Source organism: Lissotriton vulgaris, chromosome 10 (genome assembly GCF_964263255.1).
Source record: "Lissotriton vulgaris chromosome 10, aLisVul1.2, whole genome shotgun sequence".
Lineage (NCBI taxonomy): Eukaryota > Metazoa > Chordata > Amphibia > Caudata > Salamandridae > Lissotriton > Lissotriton vulgaris.
Window position 1 is genome coordinate 1,059,362,644 of NC_141698.1, and position 26,867 is coordinate 1,059,389,510.

The 26,867-nt window shown below is 43.6% G+C and overlaps 1 protein-coding gene and 1 non-coding gene across 4 annotated transcripts in view; one reads left to right on the forward strand and one right to left on the reverse strand.

Annotated features, from left to right (window-relative positions):
- Positions 1-26,867, reverse strand: part of RBMS3 (RNA binding motif single stranded interacting protein 3) — a 1,376,050-nt gene that overhangs the window by 975,646 nt on the left and 373,537 nt on the right. For 2 of the 3 annotated variants that reach the window (XM_086942113.1, XM_086942114.1), the window contains exon 2: positions 20,015-20,181. In XM_086942113.1, the coding sequence (XP_086798239.1) occupies positions 20,015-20,181 (167 nt within the window). The remainder of the gene's footprint in view (positions 1-20,014; positions 20,182-26,867) is intronic. The other variant, XM_086942115.1, reaches the window with a different exon arrangement.
- LOC147689309 (small nucleolar RNA SNORA69) lies at positions 24,975-25,108 on the forward strand. Its single transcript, XR_015300754.1, has one exon. It is a non-coding gene; the product is annotated as a small nucleolar RNA SNORA69 (small nucleolar RNA).

Sequence of the window (26,867 nt, forward strand, 5' to 3'; positions counted from 1 at the left end):
CTTACCGGCCGCATCCGACATAGCAGATGTGGAGGTTGCTCCTTCCACTACAAAGCAGCAAAAACAAGTAACGAGCTACCCTTTCATCTATGGACCTCCCCATTTCTTCCAGAGTTCTGAAAGTCCATGAAGACCTGACTGTTTGGTTAATCAACTGAACCCTACCAGCACCTGGATATCACCATGGGTGACAAGGAGATCTCTACAAATCTACTGATTGATTGATTGATTGATTGATTGATTGATAGAAACCTTCAGTTCAGACCTAGATTCCCACAGGATTAACACTGTGGGTTGTGTGTATTTCTTCATTGCCTTCTGTTTTTGTATAGCTCTTATACATGACTATAACGACTTTAAAAAAGTGTACTGATTGTAACTCTTTTTATGTGAAAATCTAAAAACAACCTTACAAAAAAGATATAGTTTCAAAAACATTTCTGCTTTATTCAGCATAACTTGCCTTTTCTTTCTATGTAGTTTAGCTGACTCATAATTTGGTGCTCATCTGCTGCATAATTCCAGTGACTATGCTGATAACAACTAAATCTGCTGTCTGACCCCCATTCTCTGATCATCAACCAAATGGCAGTGCACAGGAGTTAATAATCAGTAGTTCCCTGCATCTTTCCTTTCATATTTCCGTGTCTTGGACTACGCCCTCCAAGTCAGGAATGCAGGCTGTATACTTCAATATCCTTCAACTGTCTGAGGAGGCTGTATCTCAACATGCCATAACAAGCCAGGGTCAATCCAAAATGAGTGCCACTGGCTTCACCATTCATACACTCGCAAACATCATGGAGCCTACAACCATTCGTTATACATATGCACACACTCAACAAACATGCAGGCATGTCAGCACAGGGTGTGAGCTTGACATTTAATCAGAGCTTGATATAAGCATGCATGTAGACGTCATGCCCTCACCTTGGATCAAGTAAAAAAAAGGTGTCCAATGCTATAGATTCTAAAAGGGTATGCTGCCCTCACTGCCCATTGTGCATGTCCCTAATAATACAGCCGGTAGTCTTGTGCCTGCAACAGAATACACTTTTTGTCACCCATCCTGACTTCAAAGCTAGGTCTTGTGGTCTTAGTCATACACACAGGAGTTAGTGTGTGCAGGTGTCAAAAGAAAAGCTGGATGCCAGCTTCATATGCAGTTTGGCTACCTGCGGCAGGGTTGGACGTCAGTTTAACATGCAGGCATGCAAGGGATAGTCTTCTTCCAAAAGTACTAATGTATCTTACATTGAACTAACAGCTTTGAAATATCTGTAAACATTGCTGTCTGTCCAAGTAAGTGGATTAGAAGAGAGCCACATTCAGACATATATGTTGAAAAATTGACAACAGCATACACTTAATTTCAATTTGCTTGGCATACATGAATTTTGGAATTAGACTCACTAAAGACAAGGAAACTTTAATCACATGTACTACTCCAATACATAGTGGTATATGGTTTGCCGTAGGCAAGAAAGAACATGAGAAAATAAACTATGGTGTATGTATTAGAACTGGAATAGCATGAGCTTGGCTGGAAGGTAAGGGACTTACTAATGGATTATTCACAATACATGCACTTTCATTTGCAGACCAATGTTATATTTGCCCTTATTTATACAGTTATATGTTTTGACCTAGGACTTCTTTGCATTTCACAAGAATGCCCTGACTTGTAAAAATCATTTGCACTCATTTGCTGTATTGTTATATATATGTATTGTATTGTATTAATCTAATGCAAGTAAACTTGCTTTGAATGGTTTGATTAATTTCATATTCCGATTAAATCTGAAATCTGGTCTTGATCTGAACAGTCTTTTATAAAGCAGTTTTAAATCTTGGGCATATAACAATCTTTTGAGGCAAAACCCTCTACATATTCAGAAAGGCCAGTTAGTCTAACGGTATTGCCTCAGAAGGTAGACTCCTCTTCATAATTTCCTTTTTGTTCGATCAGGAGCACGCTCATGCATTTAAGTTTTATCTTTTTTACTTGAACCCAGTTTGGAGCAGTGCTAGTCATCCTCTCCAAAAGATCCTACGGGTATACTATCAACATCTTAATTGTGAGTCACAATATCACAGTTAAATACCATTCGTTTGGATTTCATTTGTATATCATTAAATTAATTTAACACTTTATACTGCACGACTCACCAGACCTTTAAACTGCTTGAGATTAAACAACAAACAGCACAACTAAACCTCTATACAAAATAAAAAAATAAGAAAATGAAAGCTTTCTAAAAGAAACAAGACTCATTTTGACTTTTAAAATAGCATCTATTTATTCAAAAATTAGATCCAATACTTAAGTGAGTTGACTGGCAATGTCCACTTACCAGAAATAAGTACCTTCCAGCAGAGACCACTTTATTAGGAGTACTACTAGTAGTCCTAAGATCTTAGAAATGCTGCAGGGGTAAACCAGCATAGATTGAAGTACAAATAGGGAGAACCTCTGCCATGTAAATACTTTCACGCTATGGTAAATAATTTGAATTGTACGTGCTACTCTGAACCAAAGCTTCCACCTTTCTTTGAACTGACATCATACTGTAGTGAAGAGCATCTTAGTTCTAATAATCAGTCTTGCTGGGGTGTGGGATTCGTATGACTGCAACTGAAAATGGCTACATTGTGATAATCCAGCTATGCCAACAATAAAGGTATCACTTCAGATTTAAAGGTAATTAAACGAAAGAAACATTTTAATAGCCTTAATTCCATTTTAGAGAAAAAGCAGAGGTACTGCAACATTCAGCTGAGCATTAGATAAGGAAAGGTCAAACAAATTGCCAATTGTTTTACCACTTTGACCGCCAGGATGCCACGGGTAAGTGGGCGAACCCTGCCCATGGTAAGTCCCACACAATGAAACACAATTAAACTTGTTGCCGGCTGAGGTGTGTCAATAACTAATTTTGCTATTATTTTTGTAGGATATCATTGAAACCCAATGTGATACTCATAGTCTATGAAGCCAAACATCTGTTTTTGAAGCTGCTCAAGCTCTTTATGAATTGTATTTATATTAAATAATTAAATATACTTATCAAATGTACTCTACACAGACATATTATGCTAACGAAATGGCAGGTTGCATCTCGGAGCACAGCTGTTGAAAACAATAGGTACCAGGCTGCTTTGGGTGGAGATGTTAAAACTGCACATATACACACCACCACTTCAATACAAAAGCTTCAATAAATAGCTAGCCTTGGAGACTAACAGAACAATTAATTTCAATCACTTGCATGTTGTACAAGGTGGTTGAGAGACAGGTATTCAATTAAGGAATAGGAAGGTGAGGTGAACAATGGTAGTAATAAACATATTAAGTTGTCCTTATCAAGACCTTGATGGCACACTTCTGGCTTGCTTGGGCACTGTAAATAAAAGTTGTTAATGTACTCAATTTACTACCTATTGGCAAAACAGAAAGATGAGTTGGCCATGGTGGGATTTGATCTCATCATCTCAGCAGTCTTCTTGGCAGATGGATAAATATATTGTCTCAGCACGGAGAGTAGAATGAGGCAGTTAGGGGCTAAACGTCCAGGGTGAGAAAATTGAAGATGGAACTGTGAAAAGTGATCTGTACTACTATCATTGGTGGGAAGAGATGGGCACGTACCCTGGAAGATTAAAGAGTATACCAATTTCCAAGTTAAGGACACTGTAGTGGTTGGATACATAAAGGGTGAGAGCAGGCAGAAGAATAAACAGGAAGCTAAGCTTGCTGCTAAAGAGTAGAGCATTGATGAGAGCTTTTGCTCTCATCAATCTCCTGAGGCGGAAGCCGGGAGCACGACCACTTATCATTTTTTTAAACGTTGAGAGTCACTGCTTGTGTTGTGTATTTTAAACTTCACTTTCCTAACCTCCATTCCGGACACTGAATCGAGGCTCAAGCACGCTCCTGAAAAGCCCTCGCAGCGGATTTTAGCGCTGCCGCGGAAACATAAACAATCTTCACTGCCGCCATTATCGGCGCACCCTCAGGCCACGCCCCTTTCCTGAGGCCACGCCCCCCACCCTGAGTACTTAAAGGACGCTGATTGCAAGCGCCACTCAAAGACTGAATCTCCTGAGGCGGAAGCCGGGAGTACGACCACTTATCATTTTTTAAAACGTTGAGAGTCACTGTTTGTGTTGTGTATTTTAAACTTCACTTACCTAACCTCCGTTCCGGACACTGAATCGAGGTTCAAGCACGCTCCTGAAAAGCCCGTGCAGTGGATCTTAGCGCTGCCGCGGAAACATATACAATCTTCACTGCCGCCTTTATCGGCGCACCCTCAGGCCATGCCCCTTTCCTGAGGCCACACCCCCTGCCCTGACTACTTAAAGGACGCTGATTGCAAGCGCCACTCAAAGACTGAATCTCCTGAGGCGGAAGCCGGGAGCACGATCACTTATCATTTTTTAAAACGTTGAGAGTCACTGTTTGTGTTGTGTATTTTAAACTTCACTTACCTAACCTCCATTCCGGACACTGAATCGAGGCTCAAGCACGCTCCTGAAAAGCCAGCGCAGCGGATCTTAGCGCTGCCTCGGAAACATAAACAATCTTCACTGCCGCCATTATTGGCGCACCATCAGGCCACACCCCTTTCCTGAGGCCACGCCCCCCTCGCCGTCCATCACTTCCCATAAATCATGTGCATCTTCCGGACGCGCAGCGGACGAGCGCAGCGGGCGCGTCGTCTGCGCGCCGTAGGCGCGCCTAATGCAAGCCCGTCTGCGCCCGTCCGCGCCAGACCCGGGCCAACGGCCAGCCACGATGCCGGCTCCCCTCTCGCACAGAGACAGGTATGGACTAGATCACAGCTATTAGATCTAGGAAAGACAGCTTGTACTCCCTCTACACCCTGCAACCTCTCTCTGACGAGCCCTCTTCTGTTTAAATGTCACCGCTGCCCTTTCTCCTTCTCCCCTCATACAAATGGCCCCCATGACTTATCAGCCAGTTATCACACACCCATAAAAACATATTCTATGGGATTATTGAATTGTCGCTCCTTACCATGCCACGCCAGTGACATTTGGCTACTGTTGTCCTCCAAGTCCTGGAACCTATTATTCCTGACTGAGACTTGGATTAAAGATTCCTCCAACCCTAATATCTCCCTTGACTTGCCTCCGGGCTACCGCCTTACAGGTATGAGCCGCGAAGGCTCCAAGACGGGAGGCGGAATCGCTGTAATCCTACAGACTCACCTGACGATCACGTCGATAAAAATCACAAATATAGGGCCCATAGAGGCACTATATTTCTCCGTCTCAGACACTACAACAGCCATCCGCTCAGAGATCCTGGTCTATAACCCCCCTAATTCCCCCCAGTCTGCTTTTTCTGAACTCTTAGCAGTTACCGCAGACCTGTCTCTTAAACACCCTTGCTTTACAGTTTTAGGAGACTTTAACCACCACATAGATGTAAGTGGCTGCAGGCGAGCCGCACATCTCCTAGACTCCATGCAACGCATGAATCTGACGCATGGTGTAAGGGGTCCTACATGTTGCGGGACACACCCTTGACCTGATCTTTTCCAACTGCCCGAAGCTGAAAATCCTTCCTTCCACACCTCTGATATGGTCTGACCATTTATTGATTCCATTCGAGGTGTCTTTATTCCAATCTCCCAAAAAGGAATCAGCCATAAGAACACAAGGCAGAAAATGGCACAAGATCTCATGTACGACCCTAGAGCAATCGTACATCAATAGCTTGGACTCACTCCCTGACGATCTCAACGAAGCGGTTCTTACCTTTAACCAAGACCTCATGACCGCTATTGAGAAAGTCGCACCCTTACAGACCATTACTTCCCGCAGATCAAAACCATCAGCCCCCTGGTTTACCCTGGAACTAAGGGAAAACAGAAGCAAATGTAAAAAACTGGAGCGCCTTTGGCGTCGGACCTATGACACTGCAACCAAGACTCTTTACAGATGGGCCCTTAAAGAGTTCCATAAACTCAAATGTAACACCATGAGTGTATATTTTGTAGAAACCATTGCTAATGCAAAAAACTCCACTAAAGCCCTCTTTAACATTGTTAAAGAGTTCACTAATCCCTCCGCCCTGTCCTCGCCTGTCACGCCCTCCCAAACACTTAGTGAAGACCTATCAGACTTTTTCGCGGAAACAATCGTCAACATCACAGCAACAATCGCACAGAATCGAACAGATACCATCTCAGATCCTGACACCACCTGCACTACAGCATTTACTGCTTTTAAACCACTCACCAAGGAGTATGCCCTGAATCTATTTTTAAAATGCAAATCTGGCTCTCCATTGGACCCAGCCCCGGCGCTGATCCTGAATGAGATTGCCCCGCTAGTTATTAACCCCCTGCTTGAAATATGGAACTCCTCCCTGCATTCAGGTGCTGTCCCTTCCATCTGGAAACACGCATTGCTAATCCCCATTAAAAAAAAGCAGGTGTCGACCCAACCTGTTTGAGTAACTACCGACCTATCTCACTCCTACCCAAGCCAGCAAAAGTCCTCGAGAAGGCGGTACAAGAACAGCTATCCAACTACTTAGAATCAAATTCGCTGTTCCACGACTCCCAGTCTGGATTCAGACCGGACTTCAGTACTGAGTCAGCCCTACTGGATGTAACTGAGTCGATTCGCGAGTGCACGGACAGGGGAGAGGAGGCCATGCTGGTCCTCCTCGACCTATCCGCAGCATTCGACACCATCTCCCATGAAACACTACTTATTCGCCTGCAAGAAGTGGGAGTTGGCGGTACTCCTCTTACCTGGGTCAAATCATTTCTCACGAACAGATTCCAACAAGTGATGCTGGGCTCCTTCCTTTCCACCAAGAAACCTTTGACCTGGGGGGTTCCACAAGGTTCTGCCCTTAGCCCGCTCCTTTTCAATGTTTACCTGAAGCCACTGGCAAAAGTGGTGGAATCATGGGGCGTCAGAGTGACCTGTTACGCTGACGACACTCAGCTGGTGTTCTCCTTCAAAGACCACTCTGAAAGCTCCCTACACAACTTTCGCCACTGTATGGTAAACATTGCCTACTGGATGTCCACTAACAATTTAAAACTTAACACAGATAAGACGGAGGTCCTATTTTTTAACCAAAAATCCCCCATCTCTTCCAGCCTCTGGTGGCCGGTCGAGTTAGACCCTCCCCCGGTACCTGTCCAAGCTGCCCGCAATCTGGGCTTCTAATGTGATACTGCCCTCTCCTGCAAGACCCAAATTAACAAAGTCACTGCGTCTTGCTTTGGAAAGCTTCGTATGATTAGAAAAATTATCCCTTTCCTGCCACCAGACTCACGCAAAACGGTAGTCCACGCCCTTATAACTGCCCATCTGGACTACGCCAATAGACTGTACGTCGGAGCCCCGGCGTATCTCATTCACCAACTACAGACAGTACAGAATTCAGCGGCCAGGCTGATCTGCAATATCCCCTACCGCCATTCCATCTCACTCCATCTGATTAAACTCCATTGGCTCCCAGTGAGACTACGGATTCAGTTCAAAGCCCTGACCCTTGCTTTTAGAGCTCTTAATGGTCGAGGCCCTGCCTACCTGAGACACAGACTGAAGGTCTCACAAGCGCCCCGAAACCTCAGATCTAACCATCTCCACCTTATGATCTGTCCCCGCTTTCACCTTGCGCGAACAGGAGGAAGGGCCTTTGCAGTAGCCACCTCCAGACTATGGAATCACCTTCCAACAGAACTAAGATTCCTAACTTCTGAGCCTTTGTTTTGGAAAAAACAAAAGACCTGGCTCTTCTCCCTGATCTAACTCTTCCTCTCTCTCCTGATTACCTCTGAACCTCACGAGATACTGTCTTTAGCGCCGGGACAGCTGTGCGCTCTACAAACTCCTAAATAAATAAATGTTGGAGTCCCAAAGGTGGAGGCATGGTTTATGACATACTTAATGACTCTTCAGTGGTCCTATCAGATGGAGAAGGAAGGAAGCTGGAGAATGCCATATCAGAATAAAAGCTGAGTCAAAAGTTAGGAAAACATGGGTGGTTGATAATGCCAAGGAGAAGAAGATTATGTTTAAGAGTCCACAGTATCATACATCGCACATTGGTCAAGTATGACCAGACAGAGGGACAAATGGCTGTGATGAATGGATGCGATAAAGTTTCAGTGCAGTGGTGTTTATCGAAACTGACTGAAGTTGGCTTAAGAGGTTGTCAGGAAATAGTGGATACATGATTTTTTGGAGAATGGGTACAGCAACCATAATAGTTTTGACACTAGAGGGAAGGAAGATATCTTTGAATCAGAGGATGGAAACATGAGAGAGGCAGGAGAGAGCCAGTGGATAGAATAACTTTGATGATTTGAGTGACCATGGTGCTTGACCATACATATGATAACTTGGACAATAAAGGCAATGCAGGTAGGTTCCTCCTCTGAGGTGGGGGTGAAGGAAAGTTACCAGTTTGTTTTGGGTAAGTTGACTGCAAAACCGAAGCTGATTAAGAAATAAAATAATATTGATCTGTCCATCTATTTCAGCAGGAGATGCTGTGTAAGAAAAGATTTGAATGAAAAATTCATTGAGCTGCAGTCTTACTAACACATGCATTGCTTTAGCTTCCCGGCTGGCTCAGTCGGTAGAGCATGAGGCTTTTAATACATCCCTTGCTTACTCCAAGTTCACAATAACTTATTTCCTGCGTGGGGAGATGTATCGGAGCAGTGACAGATGGCTGCGAAAGTGCTTCCATTCAGTTGATAATTGGTATGATAGGATTGCTTCATTCATCAAGCTGTCTGAATTTCTGTGCACTTCAGTGCTCTACGTCTATCAACTTATCTGGTTGGAGATATGTTCTAAGCAAGAGGCACTGCCTGGAATAAGAAATCACTGTGTCAATATTACAGAAATGAACAGGAAAAGGAGGAACTGCCTTTTCCAATATAAGAGCCAATTCTGTGGTTTCTTGCTGAGCAAGAATCTTGTATAATTCACATTAGTTCACAGGATTTAGTCTGCAAACTCAGCAGATAGTTTAAATGTCTTCTAAAATTATTATTTCACCAGGTTAAGGAGACTAATAGATTTTAAAAAACACACATAAAAAGGCTTACAAATCCACCAAGGGGATTCTATGACTTCACAGTGCACAATATCCAGCCACCGTCACGCCTTGGTTACTTCCTTGGAATTGTACAGATAGGTTGTGCAGACTTTATTACATATGTTTGGCTTCTGTATTAGCCTATTCCTTCTTTAGGTTTCATGTAAAAGCGGGCAATTGGGAACAAGTAAGCGTACCATGAATAATGTAATTAATTATTGATTGATTTAACATTTCCTAAATTTACATGAGGAATTGTAGCATAGATGGTAATGAGGACTGCTGATTGGTTGAATGTGTAATCTACACCAAACAGATGCTGATGCTGGGTTTCATGTAACTGTACAACAGATGTGAATCCAGTACAGGAATTCATCTGGTTTTCATACACTTTGTCAGTAGGACCTGAGAGGTGATGGCACATGAAGTTTGAGCCATGCTCAAGTATCAGGTTCAACAGTCTTTACTCTTACAGGTACTAAAATGGCCTGACTGTTTCATGACTTAGGGACTGATTTATTTGTTGACGGGCGGCTCGTTTCTCCATCAGGGAGACGGAGAAAATTACTCATTCACCCTGACGGAGTTGCCTTCTGTCAAATTTAGAAATTACTTTTTTTCAGAAAGAAAATCTCAAAGCAGGATTTTTGTTGTTGTTGACATGTTTGAAAAGAAAATACTCCCATTGCTCAGAGAACATTTAGCAATTTTAAATTCCCTTACCGCCAGGGTTTTCCTGGCAGTGACAGACAGTGAAAACTGACCTCTAATGCCGCCCATTTAAATTAGATGTGCAGAATTAGTGGTGTGCCTCCGATAGCCATTATTCCATAGGGTCGCAGTAGGAGTTTAATCACAGCAGTAGTCTTTGCCGTGATTAAACCTAAATATAAATTTGGCAGGTGGACCACAGTCTCGGTGGTATAGATACTCCATCTCCGTTGCGGCAGAGTATCTGTGCCGCCAAAATTTAAATTAGGCTCTGATATTTTGGTCTTTTTACAGTTCAGTTCATCTCTTTTTTCATTTTGAACCCCGGTTTTGTTTATAAATTGGTGCTTTTCAGCTGACAATGTGCAACTTTTTATTCATATTATCCATTTTATTGAAGTTGCTCTGTGACATAATTTTTTAATCAATGCTCCAGATTACGGTAGAGAACGGGTCTCCAATTTAGGTCCATCAGGGCAGGACCAATCATTGAGATTATGTGGAGTACCTGAAAATTCACCAATGATAAAATCCCCCTGCACAAGTGCTACAGGGGTGCTATTCAAAAGACCTTTACTGTTTGGGGAGCACATGAACAGTGTGTGTTTGTTTTGTTTGTAGTGGTCCAGCATTCTTCAATGTATCAAAGCACAGAAGATATTAAATCTCTTAAATCATGGTAAACACATTAAACAGGAGCATTCATTCATAGATACCTTTTATTCTAAACACATATTGAGTTTTTTGTCTTTTAGAAGGAAATATTTCACTACTCATATAAGAAAGAAAATGTACTTAGTCGAAATGGTGCACAGATTTAGGATTTTTTTTTGCTTCAGACGGATATAATGCAAAAACAACAGTTGATGGACAGAATGCAGAACAATGGCATACATTCACCCCAGTACAGAGATCTGGGCCTAAATCCATCGTTTTTTTGCTCACCACACCACCCCAGTTCTGACATGGCCATATGCAAATCAGCCTTGACCCTGTGCCTCATGGGAACAGTCCAGCCAAAACTACAAAGCCATGCCTTCCATGGACCGGAATCAAGCATCCTAGGACCAGTTTCTGGCTATCAGCCGTCATCAGTCAGGATAGCTTGACTCCAGTGACGTGGAGAGCACGGGACTCACGTCTGAGCATACCCGTCCTACTCGGGGTGACAAATGCAAAAACAACAGTTGCTGGACAGAATACAGAACAATGACATACATTCACCCCAGTGCAGAGATCTGGGCCTAAATCCATCGTTTTTTTGCTCACCACACCACACCAGTTCTGACATGGCCATATGCAATTCAGCCTTGACCCTGTGCCTCATGGGAACAGTCCAGCCCGAACTACCAAGCCATGTCTTCCTGGCCCGGAATCAAGCATCCTAGGACCGGTTTCTGGCTATCAGCCGTCATCAGCCAGGATAGCTTGACTCCAGTGGTGTGGAGAGCACGGGACTCATGTCTGAGCATACCCGTCCCACTCGGGGTGAAAAATGCAAAAACAACAGTTGCTGGGCAGAATGCAGAACAATGGCATACATTCATCCCAGTACAGAGATCTGGGCCTAAATCCATCATTTTTTTGCTCACCACCCCAGTTCTGACATGGCCATATCCAAATCAGCCTTGACCCTGTGCCTCATGGGAACAGTCCATCCTGAACTACCAAGCCATGTCTTCCCTGGACCAGAATCAAACATCCTAGGACCGGTTTCTGGCTATCAGCCGTCATCAGCCAGGATAGCTTGACTCCAGTGGCGTGGAGAGCACGGGATTCACGTCTGAGCATACCCGTCCCACTCGGGGTGACAAATGCAAAAACAACAGTTGATGGACAGAATGCAGAGCAATGGCATACATTCACCCCAGTACAGAGATCTGGGCCTAAATCCATTGTTTTGCTCAAACGCTCCATCCATCATCCCCTTTTGTATCGCTCTGTTCGCCCTAAGTTGGCAGAGTATGCTCATACGTGAGCCCCTTGCTCACTTTGCCACTGGATTCAAGATAGCCTGGCTGATGAGGATTATTATTCCTAAACCGGTCCCAGGATGCTTGTTTCCGGTCCAGGGAAGGCTTGGCAGTTCGGGCTGGACTGTTCCCATGAGGCACAGGGTCAAACTGATTTGCATATGGCCATATCTGAACTGGGATGGCAGAGTGAACTAAAGAATGGTGATGGATTAAACCCAGATCAGTTGACTGGGGGTGAGTGTTTGATTTGCTCAAACGCTCCGTCCATCATCCCCTTTTGTATCGCTTTGTTCGCCCTAAATTGGCAGGGTATGCTCAGACGTGAGTCCCTTGCTCACTTTGCCACTGGATTCAAGATAGCCTGGCTGATGAGGATTATGAATAAGAAACCAGTCCCAGGATGCTTGTTTCCGGTCCAGAGAAGGCATGTCTTGGCAGTTCGGGCTGGACTGTTCCCATGAGGCACAGGGTCAGACTGATTTGCATATGGCCATGTCTGAACTGGGGTGGCAGAGTAAGCTAAAGAATGGTGATGGATTAAACCCAGATCAGTTGACTGGGGGTGAGTGTTTGATTTGCTCAAACGCTCCGTCCATCATGCCCTTTTGTATCGCTTTGTTCGCCCTAAGTTGGCAGGGTATGCTCAGACGTGAGTCCCTTGCTCACTTTGCCACTGGATTCAAGATAGCCTGGCTGATGAGAATTCTGAATCCGAAATCGATCCCAGGATGCTTGTTTCCGGTCCAGAAAAGGCATGGCTTGGCAGTTCGGGCTGGACTGTTCCCATGAGGCAGAGGGTCAGACTGATTTGCATATTGTCATGTCTGAACTGGGGTGGCACAATGAGCTAAAGAATGGTGATGGATTAAACCCAGATCAGTTGACTAGGGGTGAGCGTTTGATTTGCTCAAACGCTCCGTCCATCATCCCCTTTTGTATTGCTTTGTTCGCCCTAAGTTGGCAGGGTATTCTCAGACGTGAGTCACTTGCTCACTTTGCCACTGGATTCAAGATAGCCTGGCTGATGAGTATTATAAATCCAAAACCGGTCCCAGGATGCTTGCTTCCGGTCCAGGGAAGGCATGGCTTGGCAGTTCGGGCTGGACTGTTCCCATGAGGTACAGGGTCAGACTGATTTGCATATGGCCATGTCTGAACTGGGGTGGCAGAGTGAGCTAAAGAATGGTGATGGATTAAACCCAGATCAGTAGACTGGGGGTGAGTGTTTGATTTGCTCAAACACTCCGTCCATCATCCCCTTTTGTATCGCTTTGTTCGCCCTAAGTTGGCAGGGTATGCTCAGACGTGAGTCCCTTGCTCACTTTGCCAGTGGATTCAAGATAGCTTGGCTGATGAGGATTATGAATCCGAAACCGGTCCCAGGATGTTTGTTTCCAGTCCAGGGAAGGCATGGCTTGGCAGTTCGGGCTGGACTGTTCCCATGAGGCACAGGGTCAGACTGATTTGCATATGGCCATGTCTGAACTGGGGCGGCAGAGTGAGCTAAAGAATGGTGATGGATTAAACCCAGATCAGTTGACTGGGGATGAGTGTTTGATTTGCTCAAATGCCCTGTCCATTATCCCCTTTTGTATCGCTTTGTTCGCCCTAAGTTGGCAGGGTATGCTCAGACGTGAGTCCCTTGCTCACTTTGCCACTGGATTCAAGATAGCCTGGCTGATGAGGATTATGAATCCGAAACTGGTCCCAGGATGCTTGTTTCCGGTCCAGGGAAGGCATGGCTTGGCAGTTCGGGCTGGACTGTTCCCATGAGGCACAGGGTCAGACTGATTTGCATATGGCCATGTCTGAACTGGGGTGGCAGCGTGAGCTAAAGAATGGTGATGGATTAAACCCAGATCAGTTGACTGGGGGTGAGTGCTTGATTTGCTCAAAAGCATCCCCTTTCGTATCAGACGGATATAAAGCAGTATTGCTTTTTCAGTTGCCCAGCCTTATTAATGCCCAGGAACAAAGAAAGTAAACAGAAAAGTCAGCAATCTGCTGTATAATTACAAAATAAGAAAATACTTTAAATCTACTGGTGATAGGCTAAGAGTTATGGACTAGGCACCATCAATGCTGACAGTGTGTGGTTATGGGTGACATAATATTGAAATTACTATCAGTCAGTATTGGAAACTCAGGAGATGGAATTAGGTCTGGGAAAAATACTAATAACCCTGAAGTAATCAGAGTAATTTGGGTTATTTTGTGTTACTCTTTTAAAGCAAAACTACCAAAAATTGTGCAAGTATGTCGATATGCATTATTATGAGTAATTTGTGATAAGGAAATTGTGCTAAATACTGGGTTATGCTCCATGCTCAATTCCGCATAATCTTGCATAATTCTGCTGTAATTTCACATAATTAGGCTGCAGCTATTTCCATGAGTTATGCCCACCTCTAGATGGCACACGGCTGGCATTTCTTGCTGCCTGAAGTAGTTTTTTTCTGGAGATGTGGATCTGAGGCAATTCATTTCTAGGTTCTAAGAAGATCTATAATTTGACATTTACATCCTCATTCATACATCAATTAGCACATGGAACGACAGCCTTGGAGATCTGAAAGGCAAGGAAAGAAAATGGAGTGCTCTGCAACAATACATTAGAATATTCAACCATTCAACAACATAGGGAGGAAATGAGTTCCATTACTCTGTGCCGGGAAAGCATTACATGGGTGGAGAGTGGGAATTTTCATGCACCCACCCATGTATTTTGGCGCCTCCTCAGAAATACCAAGACAGGTAAACATGGGAATGCGTCACAATGCTACACCTTTCCCCTTTCTACGTATGCTGTATTCTGTATCACACTTAGAAAGAGGATAACGCGTCTAAGGATTATTTTTGTGCAGAAAAGTGTCCCTTCCGGCACAAAAATAATCCTGCCTACAAGGCAGGCACCCTTGCACCATGCTGTAAAGGTGCCTGCATTGGCGCTGGGCAGCAAACAGTGCACCAGCGCAGATAGACACCGGGAATGCACCATATGTCGGTAAATATGGTGCATTACCCCTCTCTCTATGTAACTCAGTGCAATAAGTTGCTTTGCTGCGTTGCATCAAATAATGATAATCTGCCCCAGCCGCGGTCGGTAGTGGGAGTAGATGCCGGGCAGTGACGTGGGGAGGGGCAGGGTGGAGGGTAGTATAGTATGATTGCGGAGGATTACAGGTAAGTAAACATATAAATAAATAAAACAACATTTTGTTGTGTGCACTGCATTGCATTTGGGGATGCAGTGCGCACAGCGAAATTCGTTTTATTTATTTATAGGTGTACTTACCTGTAAACCTCCGTAATCCATTGTTTACTACCCTCCCCCTCCCCACGTCACCGCCCGGCAGCTACTCCCACTACCGACCGCGGCTGATCTGCCCACAGTGTCTAATGTCTGCGTTTGGATGACGCTGTAGTGACCTGCATGGCTCTGGAGCGGAGAGAATACGTCAGAGCAAATGAGGAAGAACTAGCCATCTGATTGGATTATCTAGGGTTCATCAACGTCACTCGCTGGTCAATATCCCCGTTCGAAGAATGGTCCCCTAATATATCTGTACAGACTGAGATCTTACTGAGAAAATGTGTTTATCTTCATATGGACAACATTGTCGAACAAATGACAAGTATAATCGGACTAAAAAGCTGTAATTCGCTAGAACGATGGTAATATTGTTCAGAATAGAGAAGGGAGCAAAGCAAGATAAACAAGTTTATTTCAGAATACCGATTTTTCACAAAAAAATCTGTCAAATTGTAAACGTGTATTTCCTGAATCCGAAGGGGGAGCAAATGACGCATTTCCGATAACAAACAAATCCCAGAATAAACAATAGCACCATAAAAAACAAAGTTGGCATCTGAGGAACAGCTTATAAGTTGTAAATTCCCAGTTATGCAGTTAGATTGCGGAGATGTATGTCCATATTCCTGATTCACAAATGTTTAAAGGAAAAGCAGGCAAAGTTTACAATTGGTGTAACTTTCTAAGCACATTGCTCTTTTTCTTAACCTTCTACAAAAGGGTTTTTCCACTGTAGAATCGTCCTTTCTTACACTCACTTTGAGAAACGTGGGATACCACGCACAGTGAGATGCTTTTTGTACCATGGTTGCCTAGGTAGTTGAAGGGTTTGTTTAGAACAGCAGATAAATGTGCAAAGTGCACTGGAAATATTTGTGAATACTCTCAAGATCTGTGAATATCACATTCCTCTCACACTACCTAGGCGATGTCTACTATTTCTACTCTAGTTACAAAAGCACCTACGTATGCAAAACTACCTTGGTGAATCGTGTTAGCTTTGCATAACTAGTTTCTGTCATAGTTTGCAACATACACATGGAAATACATAGTGAATTTTGCCTTATACTAGTGTTGAGCGAAGCAATTTATTCAAAAGGGAGTTGGGTGAAATCCACCATTTCATTTGGTTCACCTACGGAGAGGAATTCGGCTAAAAATCCTTCTCACAGGAGTGCTAGAGAAATGAGTGGACAAGCCAGTCACAAGAACGGTGGGTTACCCACCACAAATAAGTTGGTTCACGTCGGTCAGTGTGATTACCGCACACAGTATGCCTTGGTTTGCCCACTGTGGACAAATGTGCATCTAGAAAAACAAGCATTAGAAATACAATAGGTCTTGCATTTTTTTGAATTAGAGGTATTGGCATAGTTCAACAGCTACCGGACAGAAATTGCAACTATGCAGGTGCTGAACAGAGCATTGCTCCGTAAAATGGCCTGAAAGCCTAAATCGATGTTGATAGCCTTCAAAATAAAAAGGCAGATAAGGATGACCAGACGGAACCGTAGATGTATTGGGATGGCTAACGCAAGGAAACAATGAGTGGAGTCGCCTGGGCCTGACCCAAGCACGCAAAGGTAGGAAAATGAGACCCAATGCACCAATAAAAACCCTGTATTTCTAAATGGCACAACAACGTACAAATGGCAAGTCATGGGCATGCCAAAAGCGGATAGAGGAGGTAACAACAGGTCTTGCAGACAGCGCATGCTCGCTGCCTAGGCTCAACCTAAAAAGATGGATTTGCGTTGTGACTTGCCTCCACCACAGCGGACAACAATGTCCAATGCTATTCTTAACCTCATACAGCGGAGCATCTTGTACGGCCTATATGTTATTTAAATTTGTAGAGCGCAAAGAAATATCCGACAGTGTCAAGGCACTATCGCACAAGGGAAAAAGACCACAAAACCAGCAAAACAACCAAGGGAACAGCCATTTCATTTTTAAGGAAGGTTCTTCTGAAACAAGGACGGGTTTGGAATGGGCCTGATTTTTTTTTTTTTTTTTTTCGGTATTTGTAAAGCGCTCTGCAACCCTACGGGCATCCTGGCGCTGATGGACAGAGAGAGTGTGTATCATTCCTTCATATTCGAGTTTACAAAACCTCTACCTGCCCAGTTTGTTTGTTTAATCTTTTAACATTTAATTTGTAGGTACCTGAGGATCTTAAGCGTCTTCCAGGAACATACCATTGAAATCAACGGCTAGGGAACTCCGGGCCCATTCCATGTAAAGCTTTATGAGCAAGGCGTAGGGCTTTGCATTCAATCTGTCGCCTGACAGGCAGCCAGCGGAGAAGTTTAATAGCTTGTGCTGCAGATTGGTATTTATACAAGATTCTGGCAAAATACAGCACCTCTGTAAGGTTAGAAAGGCTGAGAACGAGCTCGTATGAGGTGTTACTGACACTCCCTCAGCCCTACTGAAGATGCCACTGACAGGTGATGGACTCAGCCCTTGTACACATCATAATTTCCCACAATTTGCATACAAACCAGCTTGACTATGGACAGGAATGTATACAAAGCCGCTTGGGGTGGTGGGGGGTACACACAGGAAAGAGAACTCTGGGGGCTAAATAGAAACATCAACGTTTGAAAATAACTAAAATTGTTCCAGTTAAATTACTAAAAGATGATCCACTGGACAGAGTGGCAATTGGATCTACCTGCTCTGAATTATCTAGTCAACTTCAGTTATCTTACAACCCATGCATACGAGTTAAGATGCTAATGTTGGGCCCGATTCACAGAACTAACTTAAGACAAAATCCTAAAGTTACTACTTTTGGTATTCACAGAAGTTAGGATTTTGTCTTAAGTTTGTCTTAAGACAAAATCCTAACTTAAGTCTTTCTTAAGTCTGTTTTAAGACAAAATCCTAACTTCTGTGAATACCAAAAGTAGTAAGTTTATGATTTTGTCTTAAGTTAGTTCTGGGAATTGGGCCCGAGATGTGCAAGTAATTTTTCCGCTGGTAGCTTTTGGGAGTCCAGGATTTTTACCCTTCACAAAGTTTATTTTTTTATTTTTTATTTTATTAGAAGAATTTTATATATACAGTACATATATAGTGAAGGCAATACTGGTTTCGTTATACGCCGATGGGGTTACATTAGGCATATCGTTGACATGATTGGTCACGTGTACAATAGAAAGGCAATCACAAACTTGCTGTATGGTGCTATTGGTGGTCTTATATATTACCCTCAAAGGGAGGAAACGAAAGCGGAAAAAGAGAGAAGGAATAGAGGACAAAGGTTAGCCTTCACCCAAAGTTTTTCTTTGCATGGTAAGAACGTTTTCCATTAATATGTGAAAATCCTGTGAAAATGTGACATATTAAGTGAATTAATTGTGTAGTTGCCATTGTGAAATCTGTACACACATGTATGCCCTCAAAAGGCACATGAGATACCAAGGCACTGTCTTTTCGATCCAGTTTCTGTAATTATGCGGTGAACATTGCTAGCTCAGGGCATGCAATACACATCCAGATACACAGTTACAGAAAGGCATTTGCTGCTCCAACCAAGTCTTCCTGGGAAAAGAGAAAGCATTAGCAAACAGAAGTTACATCAAATACATGATACCCACATTTTCAAGATTTTCACGTGATTATACTGGCATAAAAAAAGTTCAACTGTGCCTAATTTTCACTACATAGCCTGATAATGTTCCCTGTAGTCGAACCCAGACAAGCAGGGAAATGCAGAATGTTTCTCTGAAAGTTCACTATTTCTGAAGTTTATCTATACACAAAGGCAAAATGTAGTCAGAATTTGTCTCTGCAACTGTATTTTCTGGAGTGTTCGTGTCGCAATTGTTTTACTAAGAAGAGCATCTCTTGCAATGAAACAGATTGATTTGAAGGTCGTGGATTTAATGCACATGTTTAAAAAACAGTGGCCAAGAAGGTTTTAGCAACTTCTTACACTTCTGGCTATTGTCGATGGAGGTCCTCCACCAACTGCACATCAACTTGGCATACTCAGGACCAGTTTGAGGAAGTTTCATGGATTTTTATGCCAATGCTACTTAGGTTAATGTGAACATTTTTTAAGTGGTTATAGGAAAATGTATCATGACTAGTATAACACTGTGCTGTTCAATGCTAACTTGCAGTGCTTAATTTGTACAAGAATGAATGCCTGTGCCCAAAGCTCTGCTCAGAGGCCCACGGCCCGTGCAATTAAAGGTCGTTGCACCCAATACCAAGGCTTTGTAGTCTTGAATCCACCTCAAACCTCTTTAATCCACTGCCAGACACTCTCTGCCTCTTTATCTCACTCTTCCAAGTTCCTTTTTATTCCCTTTGGTAAAAAGATTCGCCTTACTCTTTCTTTTTCCTTTGTGTGTTTCCCTCTCTTGCACTCAGGAAATGTCTGATGCAGAAGAATAAGTCAACAAGCATGAGTGCCTTTGGCCACCCACCGAGCACCACCGGCTCAAATTAAGCACTGTCTGGTTGGCCCCTAAGGAAAACAGGCACCCACCCTTTTAACACTCAAAAAGCATAAGTCCTCAGAGCATCCTGGATTGCCTGTGATATCTGTTGACTTTTGTGGGAGGCGCTTGGCAGCATTTGTTTTCTGTTCTCACATCAGAAAACTCAACACTGATGCCTACATCAGGAGACAGATGGGGTAACTTTAAAAGAATTACATAGGATTATACTGTCTTAATTCATTTTAGACATTAGTAGGATCAATCATTGAGCTAGGTGACCATCCAGGAAGTAGACCATGACTTTGGAAAAAGGTGAGTTACTCCTTACTTGGCACAAAGTCCTCATATCCAACAGGTCAACAAGCACCCAGTGAAGACCCAGACATGTGAAGATGGCCGCAACGCCTTGACGTAAACTGAGGCATGCTGGGAAGAGGTCTAGGGTACTTACGGCTGGCATAGCTTGATCAGGTCCTGGTCCGTGGTACCCGGCGGGAGGCCTCGTATGTACAGGTTGGTTTTACTCAACTGTTCCCCGCTGCTGTTGCTGCTGTTGTTGCTGCTGTTGGTGCTGGGGCTGGGGGGAGCCATGGGGTGGGGTGCGGGTGCATAGGACTGCTGGAAACAAAGAGAAGTCTCAGGTGAGCGCACTGTTGAATAATGGCTTCAATGTACAAAGATATTGCAATCAATGAGACACCTGTCAATCGATAAGCAATGTCAGTTCACTCTCTGTTAATGTTTCAACTGAAATATACTTTACTATTACAATAGAACTAGTAACATTTTTGCACGTAGACATTTATTGCGGCTCTGGGTGGAAATAGTCATTTTATTGAGCCTACTTGAACAGCGTATGATGTTTTTTTATAAATTCTCTTCTCTTTGAACGACACCTGGCCTAATCCACAGGCGCGGCCGGCATTATGGTGGGGTGGTGGGGCAGGGTGGGGGGGGGAGTCCCTGGTCACAGGATAGGTAAAATTAAATAAATAAAACCACTTACCTTGCACTCGCCGCATCGCCGAGTCGGCAATGCGGTGAGCGCAAGGTAAGTGGTTTTATTTTTTTATTTAATTTTACCTATCCCGTCATCTGTTGACTTCCCCCCCACCCCTCTGCTCTTACCTGTGCCGCCCACGCCTGCTAATCCACTCCTCTCGCTCCTTAAAATCACATACCAACCTCAACCTGTACAAATTATTAATGATGCTCGCAGAGTACAGTACACCTGCATTTTAAGGCTATGTTCTCAAACACAGGGGGGCAGATTTACAATAACTGGAGCATCCCTGCATATTAGCAGGAATGCACCAGTTATTTTGCGTGATGTAAAAAAACCCTAGCGCTACCATGGATGTGCCACATTTATAATGGATAGACAGATGTATGACACATCTGTCAGCGTAAAGGCGATGCAGTGCTGGAATCGTGTCGGAAGCATGACTCAACTCCAGCACTGCTCAGGGGCGGCCTATACATGCTGTGCTGCGTCACTCCTTACGCCTGCTACAAGCAGGCATAAGGTTTTGATGCAGCGGGGTCGTAAAAGTGACTCAGCGTCACTTTTACGAGTTTTCCTTGTGACGAAAGGCCTACCCTGCAAACATTATACCTGACGAAGGTATAATGTAGTGCAGGGCTTTACAACGTGACGCATCTGCCTAGATGCGTCCCGTTGTGAATATGTTGCATAGTGGCGCATTGTTTACGACGCCGCTGCCTTACAGAAGTGTCTCATGGGTGTCATAAAGATGTCGCAAGGAGCTTGTAAATCTGCCTCTTAATTTGTAAAGTATTAAGGGCCAGTGCCAAAACTCTGCTCAGAACTCTGGGCCGGTGCTATTAACTTTCCGTGTGTTGAATACCAAGGATGCATGGCTTTGAATCGACCTCATGCCTCTTTAATTCACTACCAGGCACTCCCCTCCCCTTTTTCTTACTCTTACAGATTCTGCTTTCTCCCGTTGTGAGTTTCCCTCTTTCTCTTCCTCCTCCTTTTACCACTTTGTGTTTTCCTTTCTCTTGCTCTCAGTAAATGTCTGATGCTGAAAAATAAATGCCGGCCCCCAAAAATTAATGCCGATGGCTCCCACCTGCAATCACTGGCTCAAATTAAGCACTTTATGTTTTGCTATGAGTATGTGTGAAATGCTTTTTCTCCAGTGAGAAGATAAACCAGTGTTCACTCCACCTTTAATGTACTTGTATATGGTCTATTAGTTATTGGTATTTTTTTGGGGAGAAGCACTCTAATGCCTCTGGGCCATGTTCACGCTACAAAAAGTCACAGAAATAAATAAATTACAAATAGGTTTCTCAGGGGGTTTGATGTTGAGCAAACTGTTTTACATAGCACAAGATTCATTGAGTCTGAATTGTTTTCCTAATTGTGAGTTTTACTCTTCCTAATTTCCTATAGCTTAGCTTTGGGCACCCCTGTGCTGCAGGTGGAGTAAGGAATTCTGGAGTGGTTTTACAGCGAAGCAGAGATGGACTCTAAAAGGAAGGGGAAGTGACATCACAGTGAGGGCAGTCCTGACTATGCAACACCATATTGGGTGTTGCGCATCCTGCAGTGAGATCCCACTTGGAGAGGGCCTTACTGCAGAGTGTATCACACTCAGAGGTGCACTTACCGCAGTGACAACACAACGGGAACTGCTCTTCCTGATGCCGCATCATGCATGGCTCTTTCCTCACTGCTTAGACACAACAGTGCTTTGACATCACACTGGGAGTTGTCCTACCTGATTTGACTGCATGGCCTCTGTTAGCTTAAATGTTTCATGACTAGCAGTACAATGTCACTCACATAAGTGAAAATATGTTATATGCTTGTAAATGTACTCAGTTGTCTCCTTGCGGGATGACTGTGTTGATAGTTGATATTAATTAATTTCTATAGCGCCTGAATCACCCTATAAGGGTTATCTCTGCTCTTAGGACTGAGTGCTACAGCCAAACCATAGGAACTCAGAAAATAAAGGTTTTTAAAAGCTTCCTGAATTGAGGAAGGCTCTGACAGTCGCGGAGCTGGAGGGGAAGTTCGTTCCAGAAAGTCGGGCAAGATGAGTAAAGGGTTTGCCACCCTTGCTAGCCTTTTTAATTCTTGGAGTGCGAAAGAGTAGCTTGGATCACAATCGGAGGGGCCGTGGGGGAATGGACTTGGTAAGTTAATCAGTTTATGCTTTACCCTGTCTACGGCCCTCAAAACAAGGAGGTGACCCTTGCTCAAAAAACTTGAATCCACCCTGCACAAAACTGGCCACGTGGCTGATCCGGGAGCCTGCGGACTACACAAAAAGACGACAACCCATGGAGGTGTGCATTGCAACCAAGGCAACCCCAGGGCATCAGAGAAACTATCCCTGTTGAACACTACAGGATGGAGCATGAACGTGGGGACTGCCCTGTCAGTGTTAGCTGGCCCCTGCGGCTGGCTGTACAAGACTGACCTCTAGGGGGCCCTTCCTCCGTGTATCACAAAAGGTGGGCCCTTGATGCACTCCTTGGAACAGCTTGGATCAAGATTTTCTTCTAGCTGGTTGTGTGTGTTCTTGTAACATATGCTATTTGCTGTAATCTGACTTTTCCAATTGTGTTTCTGCATTGAAGTCTATATGTTGGCGGTCTAAGCACCTCAACCCGTGTGACTTACTCTGGTTCCTTCCCAAAGTGGAGGGTGTGGCCTGAGCGGGGCCCCTCTCAGCCGATCAAGGTTGTACCTCAATAATCTCAGGGACAGCTTCCTCTTTGAGAATGGATCCCAAACCCTCTTGGGTTCAGATTGGTGCAGACAAGTAGGGGGTTTCTGCTGGTCCCTGGTTCTGGCAGCTATTTCTAGCCCAGATAGGGGATCTGGCTGACCCAAGGAAATATGATGAATTGGTACTGGTGTTAATTTCTGACACTGGGAAATAATTTGGCAACGCCGCAAGTTGCTTGCGTTCCATTCAAGCAACAACCAGCAGGGGGTGGTCTTATTTTCACATCCAGTTGGGCCTAACATTAAGAATTCAACGCAAGGGTAGGAACTAAAGGCACACAGCTAGTCGCAAGTTCTTTAAAGAAATTATGACTTGGCAGCAGTTTTTTTACTTTGTTCAATCCCTGTATCTTTATTTTTTTATATAGCCATGATCATCCCAGTGTAGCGTGGGAGATCGCTTTACATCACATGCAGAGACGCAATGAATCGTAAAAGTGTGTAAATAAATTTAGAGGAAATGTTGTACAAAACAATGAGGGATATAAGGTGTAGGAATCACCTATGGTCTGTTCTTGTAGACATTATATATTAAGAGTGATTGGTCGGGAGGAACATTAAGTCAGGATATAAAACGTAACACAGGGATTGGGGCTGTCTGTATTGACAAGACGTTATAACATCCCAAAGGAAATCTTCTTTGCAATCTTAGCCTAACAACAGTTTGAGAAAAAAAACAATATAAGGGATAAAGTACCTCCTTCCGTACAATATGAAGATCTTTCAAGCCACAAAGGAGTTCCATAATCATATAGAGGAACGAGACCAAAGCCTGAGTTACTTTGTTAGGGTATGAAACTCCGATGTGACTTGCAATTCTTATCATGTATGCCAGCAGGGGCGGTTTCTGATAAAGGGCGTCGGGGCTCCGCCCCCTTTGTTTTCATCCCCCCAGCGTCGGCATTGCTAAAGTGAAAATAAACTCTGTAAATCTATTATTATAAAAATAATTTACACACGTTTCTTGGGAGCAGGGCTGTCGATGTGCTGACACTGCCAGCGAGTCCGATACATTCCTTAACTTTCTGCCTGAGGGCGGACCCGGGAGTTTCAGTCTAATGTATTTGCCGGCGGAAGAGCTCACAGCCCTGAGGCCTGTGAGGTCATCAGCTCGGCAAATACATACACTCGAGCTCCTGTCTCCACCCCCTGATGACGTGTGGATAGAGTTTGCCCCGGGCGCTTCAGGTTGAAGCCCTGTAGCACCGGGGATCCACGTCAGTCAAGGAGTGGAGATGATGGTAACCCCACCCTTTCCCATTCGTCACAGGGGGTGGTACCTGCCCTATGACGAGTTGAGAAGGGGTGGGGTAGAGGCTGCAGGCAAGCGGGAAGCTTCGAACTTCCGAAGACACACATTGCAGACTCGAGGAGATTGCTGTTCTCTGAGGAAGCAGCAAAGACAGGAATGTACTTTAGAACAGAGCCCGAGTCTGTGACTAATTACAGGCTGTTCCACCAAGAAGTCCGACTCCGACCACTAACATAGCAGCATAGAATCAAAGGTAGGGGGGGCAGGTTGCTGAGACTAAAAAAATGAGGAGACCTCGCTTCAGGTTTTTAGAAAATATTAGCTTTAACATTACAGAAGACCCTTAAATGCATTTGTTTGCACTGTTATTGTCGTATGTATTTTAGCACAAAAGCAGGTTGCAATTACAGCGCTTCATCTTGTGGTAGCGTTGCCATTAATCCTGCTGAGAGTAAAGTTGTTAAAACATTTTTCTGATTTCATTTGTACATAGATGAAATCTTTCGTTTTTAACATCTACAGAAATTCCTGACGCCATCTTAACTTGTTTTGTATATTTAAATGGTTTAAGTAAAGCGAGGCGGTAGATGTTCAGATTATGTTGCTGAAGATTACATTTGTCAATGTGACTGATTTGGTTGTCAGCTTGGTTGAACGGTGACTCAACGCTTAAGTAAGTCGTTGAACGATCGGGTTTTTTGAGTTTGAACTTTGGGTAGAGGATGCTGGACTGACAAGTTGAGATGTACTTGTGGAGCTACAAATAAAGATGAAAACCTAGGTTATGCAAAGGTGACCCTGTTTAGGTTTTGTTTAACTGTGTGGTGTATTGTTTCAAGTCTTTCAAATCTAGGAAACCGAATAGAGCATGCTTTTTAAGGTGCCATCTGAAGAACAGTTTAGGAATTTTATTCCATTAATTGAATCTGGTGCTCTGGAAGACCCTTGTCCTCCAAAAATAATGCATATGATTCCAGCACAAGTGGCCAGCATCTTGTGCACATTTTCAATATAATGTTCTCTGAGGGGTCAATCTGTCACACCACTAGCTAAACGTATTTTTTTTTATAGCTGTATTTCCCTAGCTTCTTACGCAGATGAGACACAAATTGTGGTGTCATTAGAGAAACATTCGAACAACCTTGGCCATGATTTAAGAACTTGCATGAGCAATGAGTAACTGGATGGGTAATTGCCTGAAACTGAAGTCGGCGAAAACTGAGGTTATCCTTTTGGCAATAATCCATCACATTAGGTCCCCTGCTAGAACCAGTAACGAAAGCAAAAAATCTATGATTTTTGCTTGCTAAAGAACTGAAGCTCAAAGAACAGGTTAATAAAACCACTTCTAGTGTGAAGTGTAGAGGGGCATTAGCCCGGTTTCTGACAATGGATTACATAGTAGTTTCCCATGAGCCAGCCAATTAAGATTTTTCGTTTGGCCCCTAGACACCCTATATTCTATGGGACAGTTCAACAAAACACCAATATTCGGGAGAATACTTCATACTAGATGTGGATAATGTGCAAATGGCCTTACTGCACTCCTATAATTCGGAAGAAACTTTAGAGAAAGTTGGTTAATTTACATCAGGACCCACAGAAAACCGTATTTAAACTGGTAGAGAAATGCACAGTTTCGATTATTTCTTAAGTCAATCAATGCAAGTATCCTATGCCACCACAGCATATCTATTTGACCGGGACCGGATAAGTTAATGGGATACCTCTGACTTGGGGAAACCAGACATCTGAAGAAGTGTTTGGAGGAACAAATCTGGGTCTATAAGTAACAAATGTGCACCACCTGAATTCTGTGAAATGTTCAAATAAATTGTATTTTCTGTTGAAGGAATGCAATACAATACCACGATTCTTAAAATTGATTACAACGTTATAATTTGCATCAGATTTTGGACTATTTCATACCCAAGACATCCTCTGAACCATATTAAAGTAATCATGCACTGTGACTGTCATCTGTTTCCCCTTTATTCAATGAGCTACTTTATAAATTGCTCTTTGATTCAGTCTGTGGCTTTAATAATGGGACACCTTTAAGAACGGTAATGTACAGTGTCGCTTCCAGTGGTAGTTGAATTGCAAATGTTTTCTTAGTTGCCACTGGTAGTTTATTTTTAATTTTTACTTGCTGGTATATCAGAAGTCGTATCAGACGAAAAGGTGCCAGATTTGTTGAATGACAAATTACTTGTCCACTGTAGTGCTAATAGATGGATAGAACAATACACAATGTTGGAGTAGAGGGTAGAAACCCAGAAA